Consider the following 13,070-nt stretch of genomic DNA (forward strand, 5'->3'; position numbering starts at 1 on the left):
CATTGATAGACAATTGCTGTTCAATTTTCAGTGTAAGAGTGAACAGCATGAATGGAAATCTGATATCCTTCTCTCTCCCTCCTTGTAGGAGCAGTGTGTGGAGGCCCTGCAGGCCCGTGTGAGGGCCAGTGAGCGGGCCCAGGCTGAGCTGGAGCAGACAGCATCCCGTCAGATGGAGGGTCTGGCCCAGCAGAGCACCGTGGCCCTGGAGGCCCTGCACAGACGACTGGGCCTGGCCCACACACAGCTGGAGCAGCTACAAGCCTTCACTAAGGTACTTGATTTGGGACAGGCATGGGTTAGAGGGCAGAGGTCAATTGTACTGGGTGGCAGACACAGCACAGCACAGGGGTCGGTGGTCACTGTCAAAGACATGGACATACCAGGGTCGTGTTCAGTCGGGGCACACCGTAGATTTCAAATAAAATTGAAATAACCAGCCCCCTCCGCGTTTCAGTAAGTTTTCTTCCATTTGGTGCCTAATGAACATGACCCAGTTTGACAATCCCGGTCTGAGATTAGCCTAGTTATTCCTAATATAACCGTATTAGGGTTGTGATATGCCAGTCAGACGAGGGACTGCTAATTAGCCTTGCTGCCATGGCATGTTCTCTTCACACAAAGACCTAATAACCGTTGTAATATGACATCTCTTATTCTAAATTCATTAACATAATTGCCTCTGAATCAGTCTTTAATCCGACCATCAAATTGAGTCATGACATTGGGTGACGCCAGGGCTGAGTGCTTAGTCTGTGCCAGTGGAGGGCATAATGGGGGGTGAAGGCCCTGCCAGTGTGTGTCTGCACACAGTGGGATTGGAGGCCAGGTCTGGCCTGGTCCCAGTTCTAATCCAACTGCCTTTCTAGTGGTGTGTCTGCCAGGGCCTGATAAAGAACCTGTCAATCACACCGTCGCCGTGACACCTGCCCATCATTTCTGACTGCAGTGTTGAGGGGGAGGGGCTTGAGAGAGACTGCGATGGTATCCCCTCCCTCTGAACTAGTCCAGGAGACAACATGGATACCATTGTGGTCATCACCAGCTCTTTGTTCTCCCTCAAGACATTTGTTTCACTGGTCAAAATAAACTGAGCAAACTGTTGTCAGGAAGTTTTTAATAAGAGGTTGCCCATCTCTCTCTCTCCCTCCCTACCTTCCTTTCCTGCCCTCTTCTCTACCCCCACTCCCTCTTTTCTCCCCTAGCAACATCATACTGTATCCTATCTTTACTAGTGAGCCCTTTCCTTCCTTGTTCCCAGAACACTAGGGCTGAGTTGTCTGAATGTCTGGGCCACTGTTGTTGAGCATTCACATCATTCAAATCATTCCCATCATTCTATGTTTCTCCAATCCTTTTTATGATCCCTGATAAGACCACGAGGCCTTTTGATTGGCTGACCTGCCATCCAGAGGAGATTTACTGCTGTCATGTATTGATCAGTGTCCAGAGCTTCTGGGGCCTTCTTCTGTTGTGTACTCTGTTTGGTTGGACCCCGGGCTCCTCTACACCTCTCTACCAGCCTCAGGCCATGTTCCACCTCTGTTCATGTGCTAAACACTAAACAGTGGCCCTGGACTGGCTGCCTACACTCACCGGCTTAGGCTCAGACACAAAGGTGGACACCAGATTTGGGTTCAAATACTATTTCAATTATTTAAAGTACTTTCGCTTACTTTAGAAGTAAGTATTCAGCAATGTTTGATTTGAAAGTACAAGTAGTTGAATATTGGAATGTATTTGGAAATATACTTGGAAAGTATTGGTACTGGACACAGTTAAATAGAACAGTAATAGCCTATGTCAGTATATATCTATGAAGGTGCCATGTTCACACTAGAGATGTGTCTGAATTCACTCAACCACATATTGTGGTCTACTGTCCTTTACCATCCCTGTCTGTGTGTTTTCAAACGGCCATTTTCTCAGTCCTCCCAGACAGTTCTTTTGAGTGCGTGATCTAGTGAGAGTGATCTAAACGAATGGGGGTAGTTATTAGAGAAGGACAGTGTTTCCCTGCTCAGTTGATCTCCATGTTGTAAGCCTCTGCTGTCTAAATTGGCCCTCTGGCTACGGTGATTGTAATACTAGGTTTGTCAGGGTAAGATCTGTGTGCGACTGACTCGATGTACACACACACACACACACACACGCACACACACACACACACAAAATAGTGTGAGATACAATTGGTCTCACTTTCATATATACACACACACACAGATTATTTTTCTCCCTCTCTTTCTCCCTCTCTTTCTCCCTCTCTCCCAGGGCTCAAAATGAGTGATGAATTCACCCCTTAATCTCTTTCCGGATTATTTCACACATTCAGGGTTTGGGTCAATTGATTGTAACCCTTGACTAGCGACAGTAAATATCTATTAGGGCTGTAAATAAAATAATAGGATCTCTGGCAGTTTCTTAATGAGCTGTGTATTCCTCCAGGACACAGTCTCGGCACACTTAAGGAGACTAAAGCCAGTTTGGTCTATCAGGAAAATGAAGATAGCTGTGGTATATCAGACCGTATACCACGGGTATGACAAAACATTTATTTTTACTGCTCTAATTACGTTGGTAACCAGTTTATAATAGCAATAATGCACCTCAGGGTGTGTGGTATATGGCCAATATACCACGGCTAAGGGCTGTGTAAGAAAAGTATAAATACTTTATAGAATGTACAGAGAAACCCTACAGAATATCCTAGTCTGTTTAGTCATATTCATAATCAGCGCATTTGTGTTTTTGTCTGAGCTTCAATGCATTTACATTTGATTTATTTTACTAATAGTCTATCTAATACCATCCATCGGCTCCGTCCACGAACTGTCTGTCAACGATAACTCTCCCCACCAACTCTCTGAGCTCTCCCTTATGAAATCTAGCAGAGCCTCAACTAAGTACTTCTTAAAGTACTTTTATTTCACACGCCCGAAAGAAACTAAAGCAATGGAGACATCTACTGTATGTCTGTTTATGATTATCCTGGGTTATGTACACAGAATATGGGGGGGGGGGGTACGTGTGTGTGTGTGTGTGTGTGTGTACGCCTGTTTCTGTATGTGTGCAGCTTCCCTTGTGTATGTTTTGTGTGTGTGTGCTTGAAAAGCGGTCTCATGCTACCTAGCCCATCTCTCGGCTGACCGTCCATTCCAAGGTCAGCTTTTCAGGCGAGCTTACAGGGGAATGATACAGAAGATTATTGCATCGATCAATAAGCTCAAAATGAAGCAAAGGGGAGTTTTGGGTTATTGACTTTCTCATGTACAGTGGCAGCTTTGACATTTAATTGTCTCGCTCTCTTTGTATTTAGAGCCAACTGCCATTTAGTGGATTCAGGCCTCTGAGGTGCCCGAAGACCAATGAGGTTTCACACACACACACACACACACTATCTCGGGCAACATTTTAAATGCACCTCATTGCTCAATTATTTACACTGCTATGCCGTTGTATTGGTTAGTTGTATGGTGAGCCCATTCAAAAGCAAATAAATCAAAGGTAGCATCTTTCCCATGCGTGATTCGGTCCGCGTCAATTCTGAGGAGATTTAACGGAGATAAAACCTATTGTTGATATCCAAGATGCGTAGACACCCTCTGTGTCCGTCATCACGGTGCCATTCAATTGGTCGGATAACTCGGAAACCTTCTCAGGTACTAAACTCCTATACGGAGAATGAGCGAACGAACCAGAGAATTTCAGTGTCAAACTCAATATTGCTGCTGACGCCCTCGGCTCTTGTCTTGATAGGTTTAATTTATTCATCATTTATACAGGTGTAGGGTCTTAATTTGATCACCCTGTTGCAGGAGAACTTTTCAACAATGCAGGAAATGTTGAACTTGTGGTGTATTTAAAGTTTAAAAAGGCTTCTGAAGTCTGTAATTTCCACTTTTCCCTTACAAAAAATGTCCATAAATTATAATACACATAATAAGTCACATTTCCTGTTGTTGCAGGACTTTTTTTTCCCTGCTGTAGAAAACTGGCTCAAATTTAGATGCTACATCTGTATCCGTCTCTCTCGCTTTCTCTAGTTTCATCACCCTTTCTACATGTTCTTCCTCTCAGGCTCTGGCAAGCGAAACTCTCCGCGAGGTGCAGGACGCCAAATCGCAGCTGAGGAAGAACAGGAAGATGGCGGAGAAGAAGAAGGCAGAAGGTGCCGGAGGGCTGTCCAAGCAGTCCATGGTCAAGGCCCAGTCCATTGCTGCGTCCATCCTCAACATGACCGAGATGGACCTGGCTGAAATGCTGGACACCGATGAGGTACAGGATCATGAATCCATAAAATAGTCACTGCGGGATAGATGTAATATCTGACCCTGTATCAGTTGTTAATAGATGTATTCTACCACCTTCACAATGACCCAGTGGGAACAGATACAAGTATAGGTTACCGTCACTGATAGGAAAACATGGAAAGACCGTTGACTTGTATTGAAGTCCCAGTTCAGTCAGAGGAATCTAACTGGCACTTGGCCTCTGTGTCGGTTCAGTCTCATGTAGAGGCGAAAGAAACGCACACCTATTTAGGCGAGGTGCTGGCTAGCGCAGTGGAACACTTTTTAAAAATGAAGGAGAGCCGCACACTCTAGGAGCTCAGATTTAAAAATATTTCAGTCTCATGTAACAGAGTGCTATGGTAAATGTAGCTATATGACCTTTCTAGTCGTTGAATGGATAAGTATGGGGGAGTAGGCATCATGGACTCTTAGGGAGGTGATACAGTGCATTCGGAAAGTATTCAGACCCCTTGACCTTTTCCACATTTTGTTATATTACAGCCTTATTCAAAAATGGATGAAATAAAACATTTTCCTCATCACTCTACACACAATACCCCATAATGACAAAGCCAAAACAGGTTTTTATTTACAGAAGTATTCAGACCCTCAAGATTGAGCTCAGGTGCATCCTGTTTTCATTGATCATCCTTGAGATGTTTCTACAACTTGATTTGGAGTTCACCTGTGGTAAATTCAATAGATTGGACATGATTCGGAAAGGCACACATCTGTCTATATAAGGTCCCACAGTTGACAGTCCATGTCAGAGCAAAAACCAAGTCATGAGGTAGAAGGAATTGTCCGTAGAGCTCTGACACAGGATTGTGTCGAGGCACAGATCTGGGGAAGTGTACCCCAAAATTTCAGCAGCATTGAAGGTCCCCAAGAACACAATGGCCTCCATCATTCCTAAATGGAAGAAGTTTGGAACCACCAAGACTCTTCCTAGATCTGGCCGCCCGTTCAAACTGAGCAATCGGGGGAGAAGGGCCTTGGTCAGGGAGGTGACCAAGAATCCGATGGTCACTCTGACAGAGCTCCAGAGTTCCTCTGTGGAGTTCCTCTGTGGAGAACCTTCCAGAAGGGCAACCATCTCTGCAGCACTCCACCAATCAGGCCTTTATGGTAGAGTGCCCAGACGGAAGCCACTCCTCAGTAAAAGGCACATCACAGCCCGCTTGAAGTTTGCCTAAAGACTCTCAGACCATGAGAATCAAGATTCTCTGGTCGGATGAAACCAAGATTGAACTCTTTGGCCTGGAGGAAACCTGGCACCATCCCTATGGTGAAGCAGAGAAGAATGGGTGAAACTTGCCAAATACAGGTGTGCCAACCTCGTAGCGTCATACCCAAGAAGACTCAAGGCTGTATTCGCTGCCAAAGGTGCTTCAACAAAGTACTGAGCAAAGGGTCTGAATACTTATGTAAATGTGATTTTTCTTATATTTAATACATTTGCAAACATTTCTAAAAATCTGTTTTTGCTTTGTGGGGTATTGTGTGTAGATTGATGAGGGGGAGAGAAAAAAACAATTTAATCAATTTTAGAGTAAGGCTGTAACATAACGTGGTGGTCTAGTGTGTTTGGGATTTATCAGAGTTATGGAATGGGGGGTGTGGGGCTTGTTCTTTCTGGGGTCTTCCTGGGGCAAACATCTGACATACATCTATCTACATTATATATACAGTATATTCAAATTGTTTTGCAGTGGCGTCCACGATCCCCTAAATGCATATAGGGGAAACACTAGCTTTATGTATAGGAAGACAATTCTAGAAAACATGTCTACGTACATAACAGAATGGAACCAGGCTAGGGTACAACTATCTCTTATTCAAGAGAAGAAGAAAACGCCACAATATTGAACATCTCACACTCTTACTCGCTATAAAAGTGATTTGGCTCATGGCTTTTCTTGTTCAAGAAGGACCCTTTGTTTCATGAACACAAGCTCTAACTACAGTACGTCTCCACTTCCTCCCCATAGATCACTCCTTCTCTCGCTCTTCTCCCTTGTCGTCAATTAACCGACACAGCGTTACAATCAACTTCCTGTCTTCATCACAGGATGTGAGAGTGTATGCCAGCCAGGAATCAGGCACCACCTACCCTGGAATGACAGGGCCTAGATATGTTTGAAGAAATGTTCCAACTTATCAGAGCTTAATGACCGTGAAGTGTGTGTGAGGTGAGCTTTGCTCAGGGTGTGCGTTAATGGCGGCTAATGGCATTCCGCCCGGTCAACGGCGTGTGTGTGTCTGTTGGTGTTAATTGCTCGTCCGTGGATCACGGCGCTGTCGGGTGCTCAGGGACCCACTGGAGAACGGGTAAGTGGTCTGTCACTGGAAGGGTGTGTGTGTGTGTGTGTGTGTGTGTGTGTGTGTGTGTGTGTGTGTGTGTGTTTTGGGAGAGGAGAGGAGAGGAGAGGAGAGGAGAGGAGCCAGTCACTGTGTCTTGCTAATTGAAAATCCCCCAGGAACCATGGAAGGACAAGGGGGAACAGTAATTGTGTGTCTGTGTAGATCTTTATGCAACTGGAAGTTACTAGGAAACCAGACGTGTTTTAATCTGTCCAGGTTGGAATCCACCTACTGCTTACTTAGTAACAGAGAGTTTTCCACCAGTTATTTTACAGAGTCAAATGTTGATGTTGAGATGTTTGTTTCTGTGACTGAAAGATTCAGACAGAGTGGAATAGGGGCAGCAGTGTGGTTCTCTCAGTTTGAGAGGAGGAGTTGTTCTGCTATACTGTACCTTGTACTGTTACTGAGGGTGGTTGTGGGAAAAACCCTTTGTGTTGCCACGGCCCTACACACTCAAACACACACAAATCAAATGCTATTTGCAACATGCTCCGAATACAACAGTGAAATCCTTACTAACCAATAATGCAGTCAAAACATTGTTTTTAAGAACTATTAAAAAATCTAATTTTTTATTTTTTTATTTTTTTTTACATATAAACAAATAATACATAAAATGGACAAATAACATAATAAATTAAGAAAAAAATATATCCAAATTACTAAAGAAATAATATACCTAAATAAAACAAATAGAATTAAAAATAAAAGTAATACACACACACTAGCACACTCTCAGCCTCAGCATACTCTCTCCCTGCCACTCCATCCAGCGGTAGACAGGCAGTAAGAGAGTGGCAGTAGTGATCAGCTCCTTCTCCTTTGGCGGCAGCAGCTTGTTGTGGACTTAATGATGCGTCTGTAATAAGGACATAATTGCCAGGCCAGTTTGTTTTCCAACAGGGCCCCTAATGAGAGACGAAGGGTCAGTGTATTGTTATGCATCCTCTGAGGGGCCACACACATACACACCCTTCTCACCTCCGTGGGAGGCAGGGGTGATGAGGAGCCCACCACCAAGCAAGCCCACATCTCACCTCGCTCTCATTTTATCGCTCGCTCTCATTCTATCGCTCGCTCTCATTCTATCGCTCTCTCTCATTCTATCGCTCTCTTTCGCTCTGCCTGTCTCACTACCTGTCTCTGCCTCTACCTAGTCCCTTTTCCTTCCTTCCTTCCCACCCTCCCTCCCTCCCTCCCTCCCTCCCTCCCTCCCTCCCTTGCTCCCTCCCTCTCCAGTCACACTAATGAGGGTCTCTGAAGACATGGAAATTAGCTGTGCGCTAACGCTACCACCAGGCCCACCGTCCCCATCCGTCTAGGGGAGCCAGGGAGGCCCACCGTCCCCATCCGTCTAGGGGAGCCGGGGAGGCCCACCGTCCCCATCCGTCTAGGGGAGCCAGGGAGGCCCACCGTCCCCATCTGTCTAGGGGAGCCAGGGAGGCCCACCGTCCCCATCTGTCTAGGGGAGCCAGGGAGGCCCACCATCCCCATCCGTCTAGGGGAGCCAGGGAGGCCCACCATCCCCATCAGTCTGGGGGAGCCGGGGAGGCCCACCATCCCCATCCGTCTGGGGGAGCCAGGGAGGCCCACCATCCCCATCCGTCTGGAGGAGCCGGGGAGGCCCACCATCCCCATCCGTCTAGGGGAGCCGGGGAGGCCCACCATCCCCATCCGTCTAGGGGAGCCAGGGAGGCCCACCATCCCCATCCGTCTAGAGGATAGGAGAGCCAGGGAGGCCCACCATCCCCATCCGTCTAGGGGTTAGGAGAGCCAGGGAGGCTCATTAGCAGTAACAAGGTTGCACTATCTGCACGCTGGTGTCTCTTTAATAAAGACTGACCCTGAGTGGAGCAGCGGTCTAAGGCATCGCAGTGCTGAGGTGCCACTACAGTCTGGGGTTCACCCATCCGCCGGTGCACAATTGTCCCAGGGCCGTTCGGGTTAGGGGAGGGTTTGGCAGGGGGCTTTGCTTGGCTCATCACGCTGACTCCTTCTTTTCTCTTATTTTTCATGAATGAATGAATGAATGCTTCATTTTCTGAACTCACCTCAGCCTTTATTTTTGTATCTGCGTTGAAGTGAAATTGCCTTAAATTTAGTGATTTTCTGGTTGTACAGAGACGAGTCGCCCTGTGAGGCTCAGTTGTAGAACATGGCCAAATGGTTGTGGGTTGATTCCCGCTGGGCCCACCCATACTTAAATTGTATGCACGCATGACTGTAAGTTGCTTTGGATAAAAGCTTCTACTAAATGGCATATATCATTATTATTATTATTATTTGTTCATCTTTGGTGGTTGTTGTGTGTCTCTGCAGGAGGAGGATGATGTGGCAGCAGACAGCAGGAGAGACCAGGAGTGGCTGGACCAGGTCATGAAGATCCTCCAACAGCAGGTCTGGTTTCAAGTCTGCTAGTGTTTTTAGTATTATCTACAGTAGTTAGGATCAGTAGTGGAGGGTAAACACACCCCTTCAGGGTATGAAGAGTGTTACTTTACTCACCGCGAACGGTGATCAGAGCTTACCCACCGATTTGATTTTCCACCACATCACTGGTACTGATAGAGTTCAGCCATTGTGGTCTCGCATAGAGATGAACCAACAAATGTTTGTCTAAATCAAGAATGAACTAGTTACAATAGAGAGAAGAAAAGACTGTGTGAGTTGTGTACAAACACTTGTCTGTGTGTATGTGCCGTCAGCTCTGTGTGATCCGGTTCAGATTGAGTGTGTGTGTCCGTGTCCATGTCAATTCGCGCTGCAGGCACTCATGCGTCGCCTCCTCACCACGACACACACCGGCTCTTCCTCTGACCTTTTCACCTCCCCTCACAGACACACACTGGCTCCACTCAATCCATGTTTTCCCCTCCATCCGGACTGCTCTCAGGCCCCCACTGCACCACTGTCCTCCTGCATTCCTCCCCTTCCTTTCTCTCTTGCTCTCTCATTGTCTCTCTCGCACTCTCGCTTTCTTTCGCACTCTCTCCCCCCCCCCCCCCCCCCCGATCTCTTTATCCCCCCCATCTTTTTCTCACTCTCGCTCTCTCTGGCTCAGACCCCAAGGCAGCTTGTTAGTGGGGAACTAAATATTGATTTGGCGTTGCTGTCGATGCCGGGAGAATGAGCGAGCGTCCACCAGAGACGGTCCACCGGCAGGCTGCTATCGACGTTTTCCGCGGGCAGAGGAGAGAGAGAGGGAGGAGAGGGGGATGACAAAGCTGAGACTAGCCCCCGGGTCCCGGAGGGGGCCACAGACACTGCCGTGGTGACCCCCCCCCCTTCTCTCTCTATCTCTTTTTTTTCTATCCCTCGCTCTCTCACGCCAGACTTTTTATATCCATCCCCTTTCAAGTCTTCTCTCTCTCTCTCTCTCTCTCTCTCTCTCTCTCTCTCTCTCTCTCTCTCTCTCTCTCTCTCTCTCTCTCTCTCTCTCTCTCTCTCTCTCTCTCTCTCTCTCTCTCTCTCTCTCTCTCTCTCTCTCTCTCTCTCTCTCTCTCTCTCTCTCTCTCTCTCTCTCTCTCTCTCTCTCTCTCTCTCTCTCTCTCTCTCTCTCTCTCTCTGTGTGCCTGGCTTAATAAACTCACAGTATCTCTAGAGGGACACACAAACATCAAGGGGAGTTTGTTGGCAGGTGAGATTTTAGAAAAAGGAAGCCGACTGTGACTGTGCTTAGTTGTGCTAGTGGTGTGTACTGTACTCTACAGCATATGTCTCTGTCTTTGTTTCTGTGTGTCTCTGTCTCTGTGTCTCTATCTCAGTTTCTCTATCTCTGTGTCTGTGTCCCTGTCTCTCTTTCTGTGTCCCTGTCTGTCTCTCTTTGTCTCTGTGCCTCTGTTTCTGTCTCTGTGTCTGTCTCTTTGTCTCTATCTGTGTTTCTGTCTTTGTGTCTCTATTTCTGTGTATATGTCTCTGTGTCTATGCCTGTGTGTCTTTGTTTCTGTGTCTCTGTCTCTCTGTGTGACTGCAGGTGCATGTCATTTTCGTAAGGTGGAGACAGACAGTGGAGACCACAGGCAGTTGTTCCTTGTCAGTGTGCATCCTATCTTCACACACTGACACGTTGTCTTTAGAGAACTAAGAAGACATAATAGATACAGTTGAAGTCGGAAGTTTACATAAACTTAGGTTGGAGTCATTAAAAGTAGTCTTTCAACCACTCCACAAATGTCTTGTTAATAAACTATAGTTTTGTCAAGTTGGTTAGGACATCTACTATGTGCATGACACAAGTCATGTTTCCAACAATTGTTTACAGACAGATTATTTAACTTATAATTCACTGTATCACAAATCCAGTGGGTCAGAAGTTTACATACACTAAGTTGACTGTGCATTTAAACAGCTTGGAAAATTCCAGAAAATTATGTCATGGCTAATTGACATCATTTGAGTCAATTGGAGGTGTACCTGTGAATGTATTTCAAGGCCTACCTTCAAACTCAGTGCCTCTTTGCTTGACATCATGGGAAAATCAAAAGAAATCAGCCAAGATCTCAGAAAATAAATTCTAGACCTCCACAAGTCTGGTTCATCCTTGGGAGCAATTTCCAAACGCCTGAAGGTACCACGTTCATCTGTACAAACAATAGTACGCTAGTATAAACATCATGGGACCACGCAGCCGTCATACCGCTCAGGAAGGAGACGCGTTCTGTCTCCTAGAGATAAACGTACTTTGGTGCGAAAAGTGCAAATCAATCCCAGAACAACAGCAAAGGACCTTGTGAAGGAGCTGGAGGAAACATGTACAAAAGTATCTATATCCACAGTAAAACCTATATCGACATAACCTGAAATGCCGCTCAGCAAGGAAGAAGCCACTGCTCCAAAACCGCCATAAAAATGCCAGACTACGGTTTGCACATGGGGACAAAGATTGTATTTTTTGGAGAAATGTCCTCTGGTCTGATAAAACAAAAATATAACTGTTTGTCCTTAATAACCATTGTTATGTTTGGAGGAAAAGGGGGAGGCTTGCATGCCGAAGAACACCATCCCAACCGTGAAGTACGGGGGTGGCAGCATCATGTTGTGGGGGTGCTTTGCTGCAGGAGGGACTGGTGCACTTCACAAAATAGATGGAATCATGAGGAAAGAAAATTATGGGGATATATTGAAGCAACATCGCAAGACATCAGTCAGGAAGTTAAAGCTTGGTCGCAAATGGGTCTTCCAAATGGACGATGACCCCAAGCATACTTCCAAAGTTGTGAAAAATGGATTAAGGACAATAAAGTCAAGGCCATCACAAAGCCCTGTACTCATCCTATAGAAAATGTGTGGGCAGAACTGAAAAGGCGTGTGCGATCAAGGAGGCCTACAAACCTGACTCAGTTACACCAGCTCTGTCAGGAGGAATGGGCCAAAATTCACCCAACTTATTGTGGGAAGCTTGTGGGAGGCTACCCGAAACGTTTGACCCAAGTTAAACAATTTAAAGGCAGTGCTACCAAATACTAATTGAGTGTATGTAAACTTCTGACCCACTGGGAATGTGATGAAAGAAATAAAAGCTGAAATAAATCATTCTCTCTACTATTATTCTGACATTTCATATTCTTAAAATAAGGTGGTGATCATAACTGACCTATAACAGGGCATTTTTACTAGGATTAAATGTCAGGAATTGTGGACAAACTGAGATTAAATTTATTTGGCGAAGGTGTATGTAAACTTCCGATTGAACTGTACATCAATAGAAATGACAATATTCTAGAAAGCAGGCAGCACTCGTCTCCACAGTACAACTGTTCTGTCTTCCTGTCATCCATTTGAGTTGCTCAGTGAGCAGGAGAATGTGAAACAGTGAACACTATGGCCTGTCTGTCACACTGCTGCCTGTGGCAGTCGCACTAATAACAAGGCTTCCTTAACAGGGATATGATCTGCCCTGTTCCTCCACACTGCCCTGTCACCGCAGTTAAAAAGGAGAAGAGACAGAAATAGACAGAGAGAGAGAAAGAGGGCAGGAAAGAGAGATCCATGTCCTTAGCTGGCTGGCTGTCACTTGGTGGGTGGGTCGGAGGGTGGGTGGGTGGTTGAGTTTGTATGTGTGTGTGTTTGTGTGTGTGTGTGTGTGTGTGTGTGTGTGGTGTGTGTGTGTGTGTGTGTGTGTGTGTGTCCTGACTCCTTCTGCAGCAGCCCAGTCCTGTCACTGTCAGGCCCTAATGGAGCTGCCTGTGGGACAGCACTTTATTATCTCAGTGGCACTGTCAATAGCAGAACCATCAGTCACCGGGCTGTCCGTCTGTCTACTGTGTCTGGCTCTGGGCCACAGCCACCACCACCCACTGCCCCGCCAGGCTCACTGTCACTGTCAACACCACACCAGCCAGCCACACGTCAACATAACAAGGACAGAGGGAGAGGCCCTGACACAGTGGCTACTTTAGTGTGTGTGTGACA

General features: G+C 46.3%; 1 protein-coding gene across 1 annotated transcript in view; it reads left to right on the plus strand.

Annotated features, from left to right (window-relative positions):
- The window catches only part of LOC118960365 (centlein), a 135,772-nt gene that overhangs the window by 108,709 nt on the left and 13,993 nt on the right, over positions 1 to 13,070 (plus strand). The window contains exons 25-27 of the mRNA XM_090210302.1: positions 89 to 274; positions 4,078 to 4,275; positions 8,979 to 9,056. Coding sequence (XP_090066428.1) covers positions 89 to 274; positions 4,078 to 4,275; positions 8,979 to 9,056 — 462 coding nt within the window. The remainder of the gene's footprint in view (positions 1 to 88; positions 275 to 4,077; positions 4,276 to 8,978; positions 9,057 to 13,070) is intronic.

This window comes from Oncorhynchus mykiss, chromosome 19 (assembly GCF_057628025.1).
Source record: "Oncorhynchus mykiss isolate SJ-2025 chromosome 19, ASM5762802v1, whole genome shotgun sequence".
NCBI lineage: Eukaryota > Metazoa > Chordata > Actinopteri > Salmoniformes > Salmonidae > Oncorhynchus > Oncorhynchus mykiss.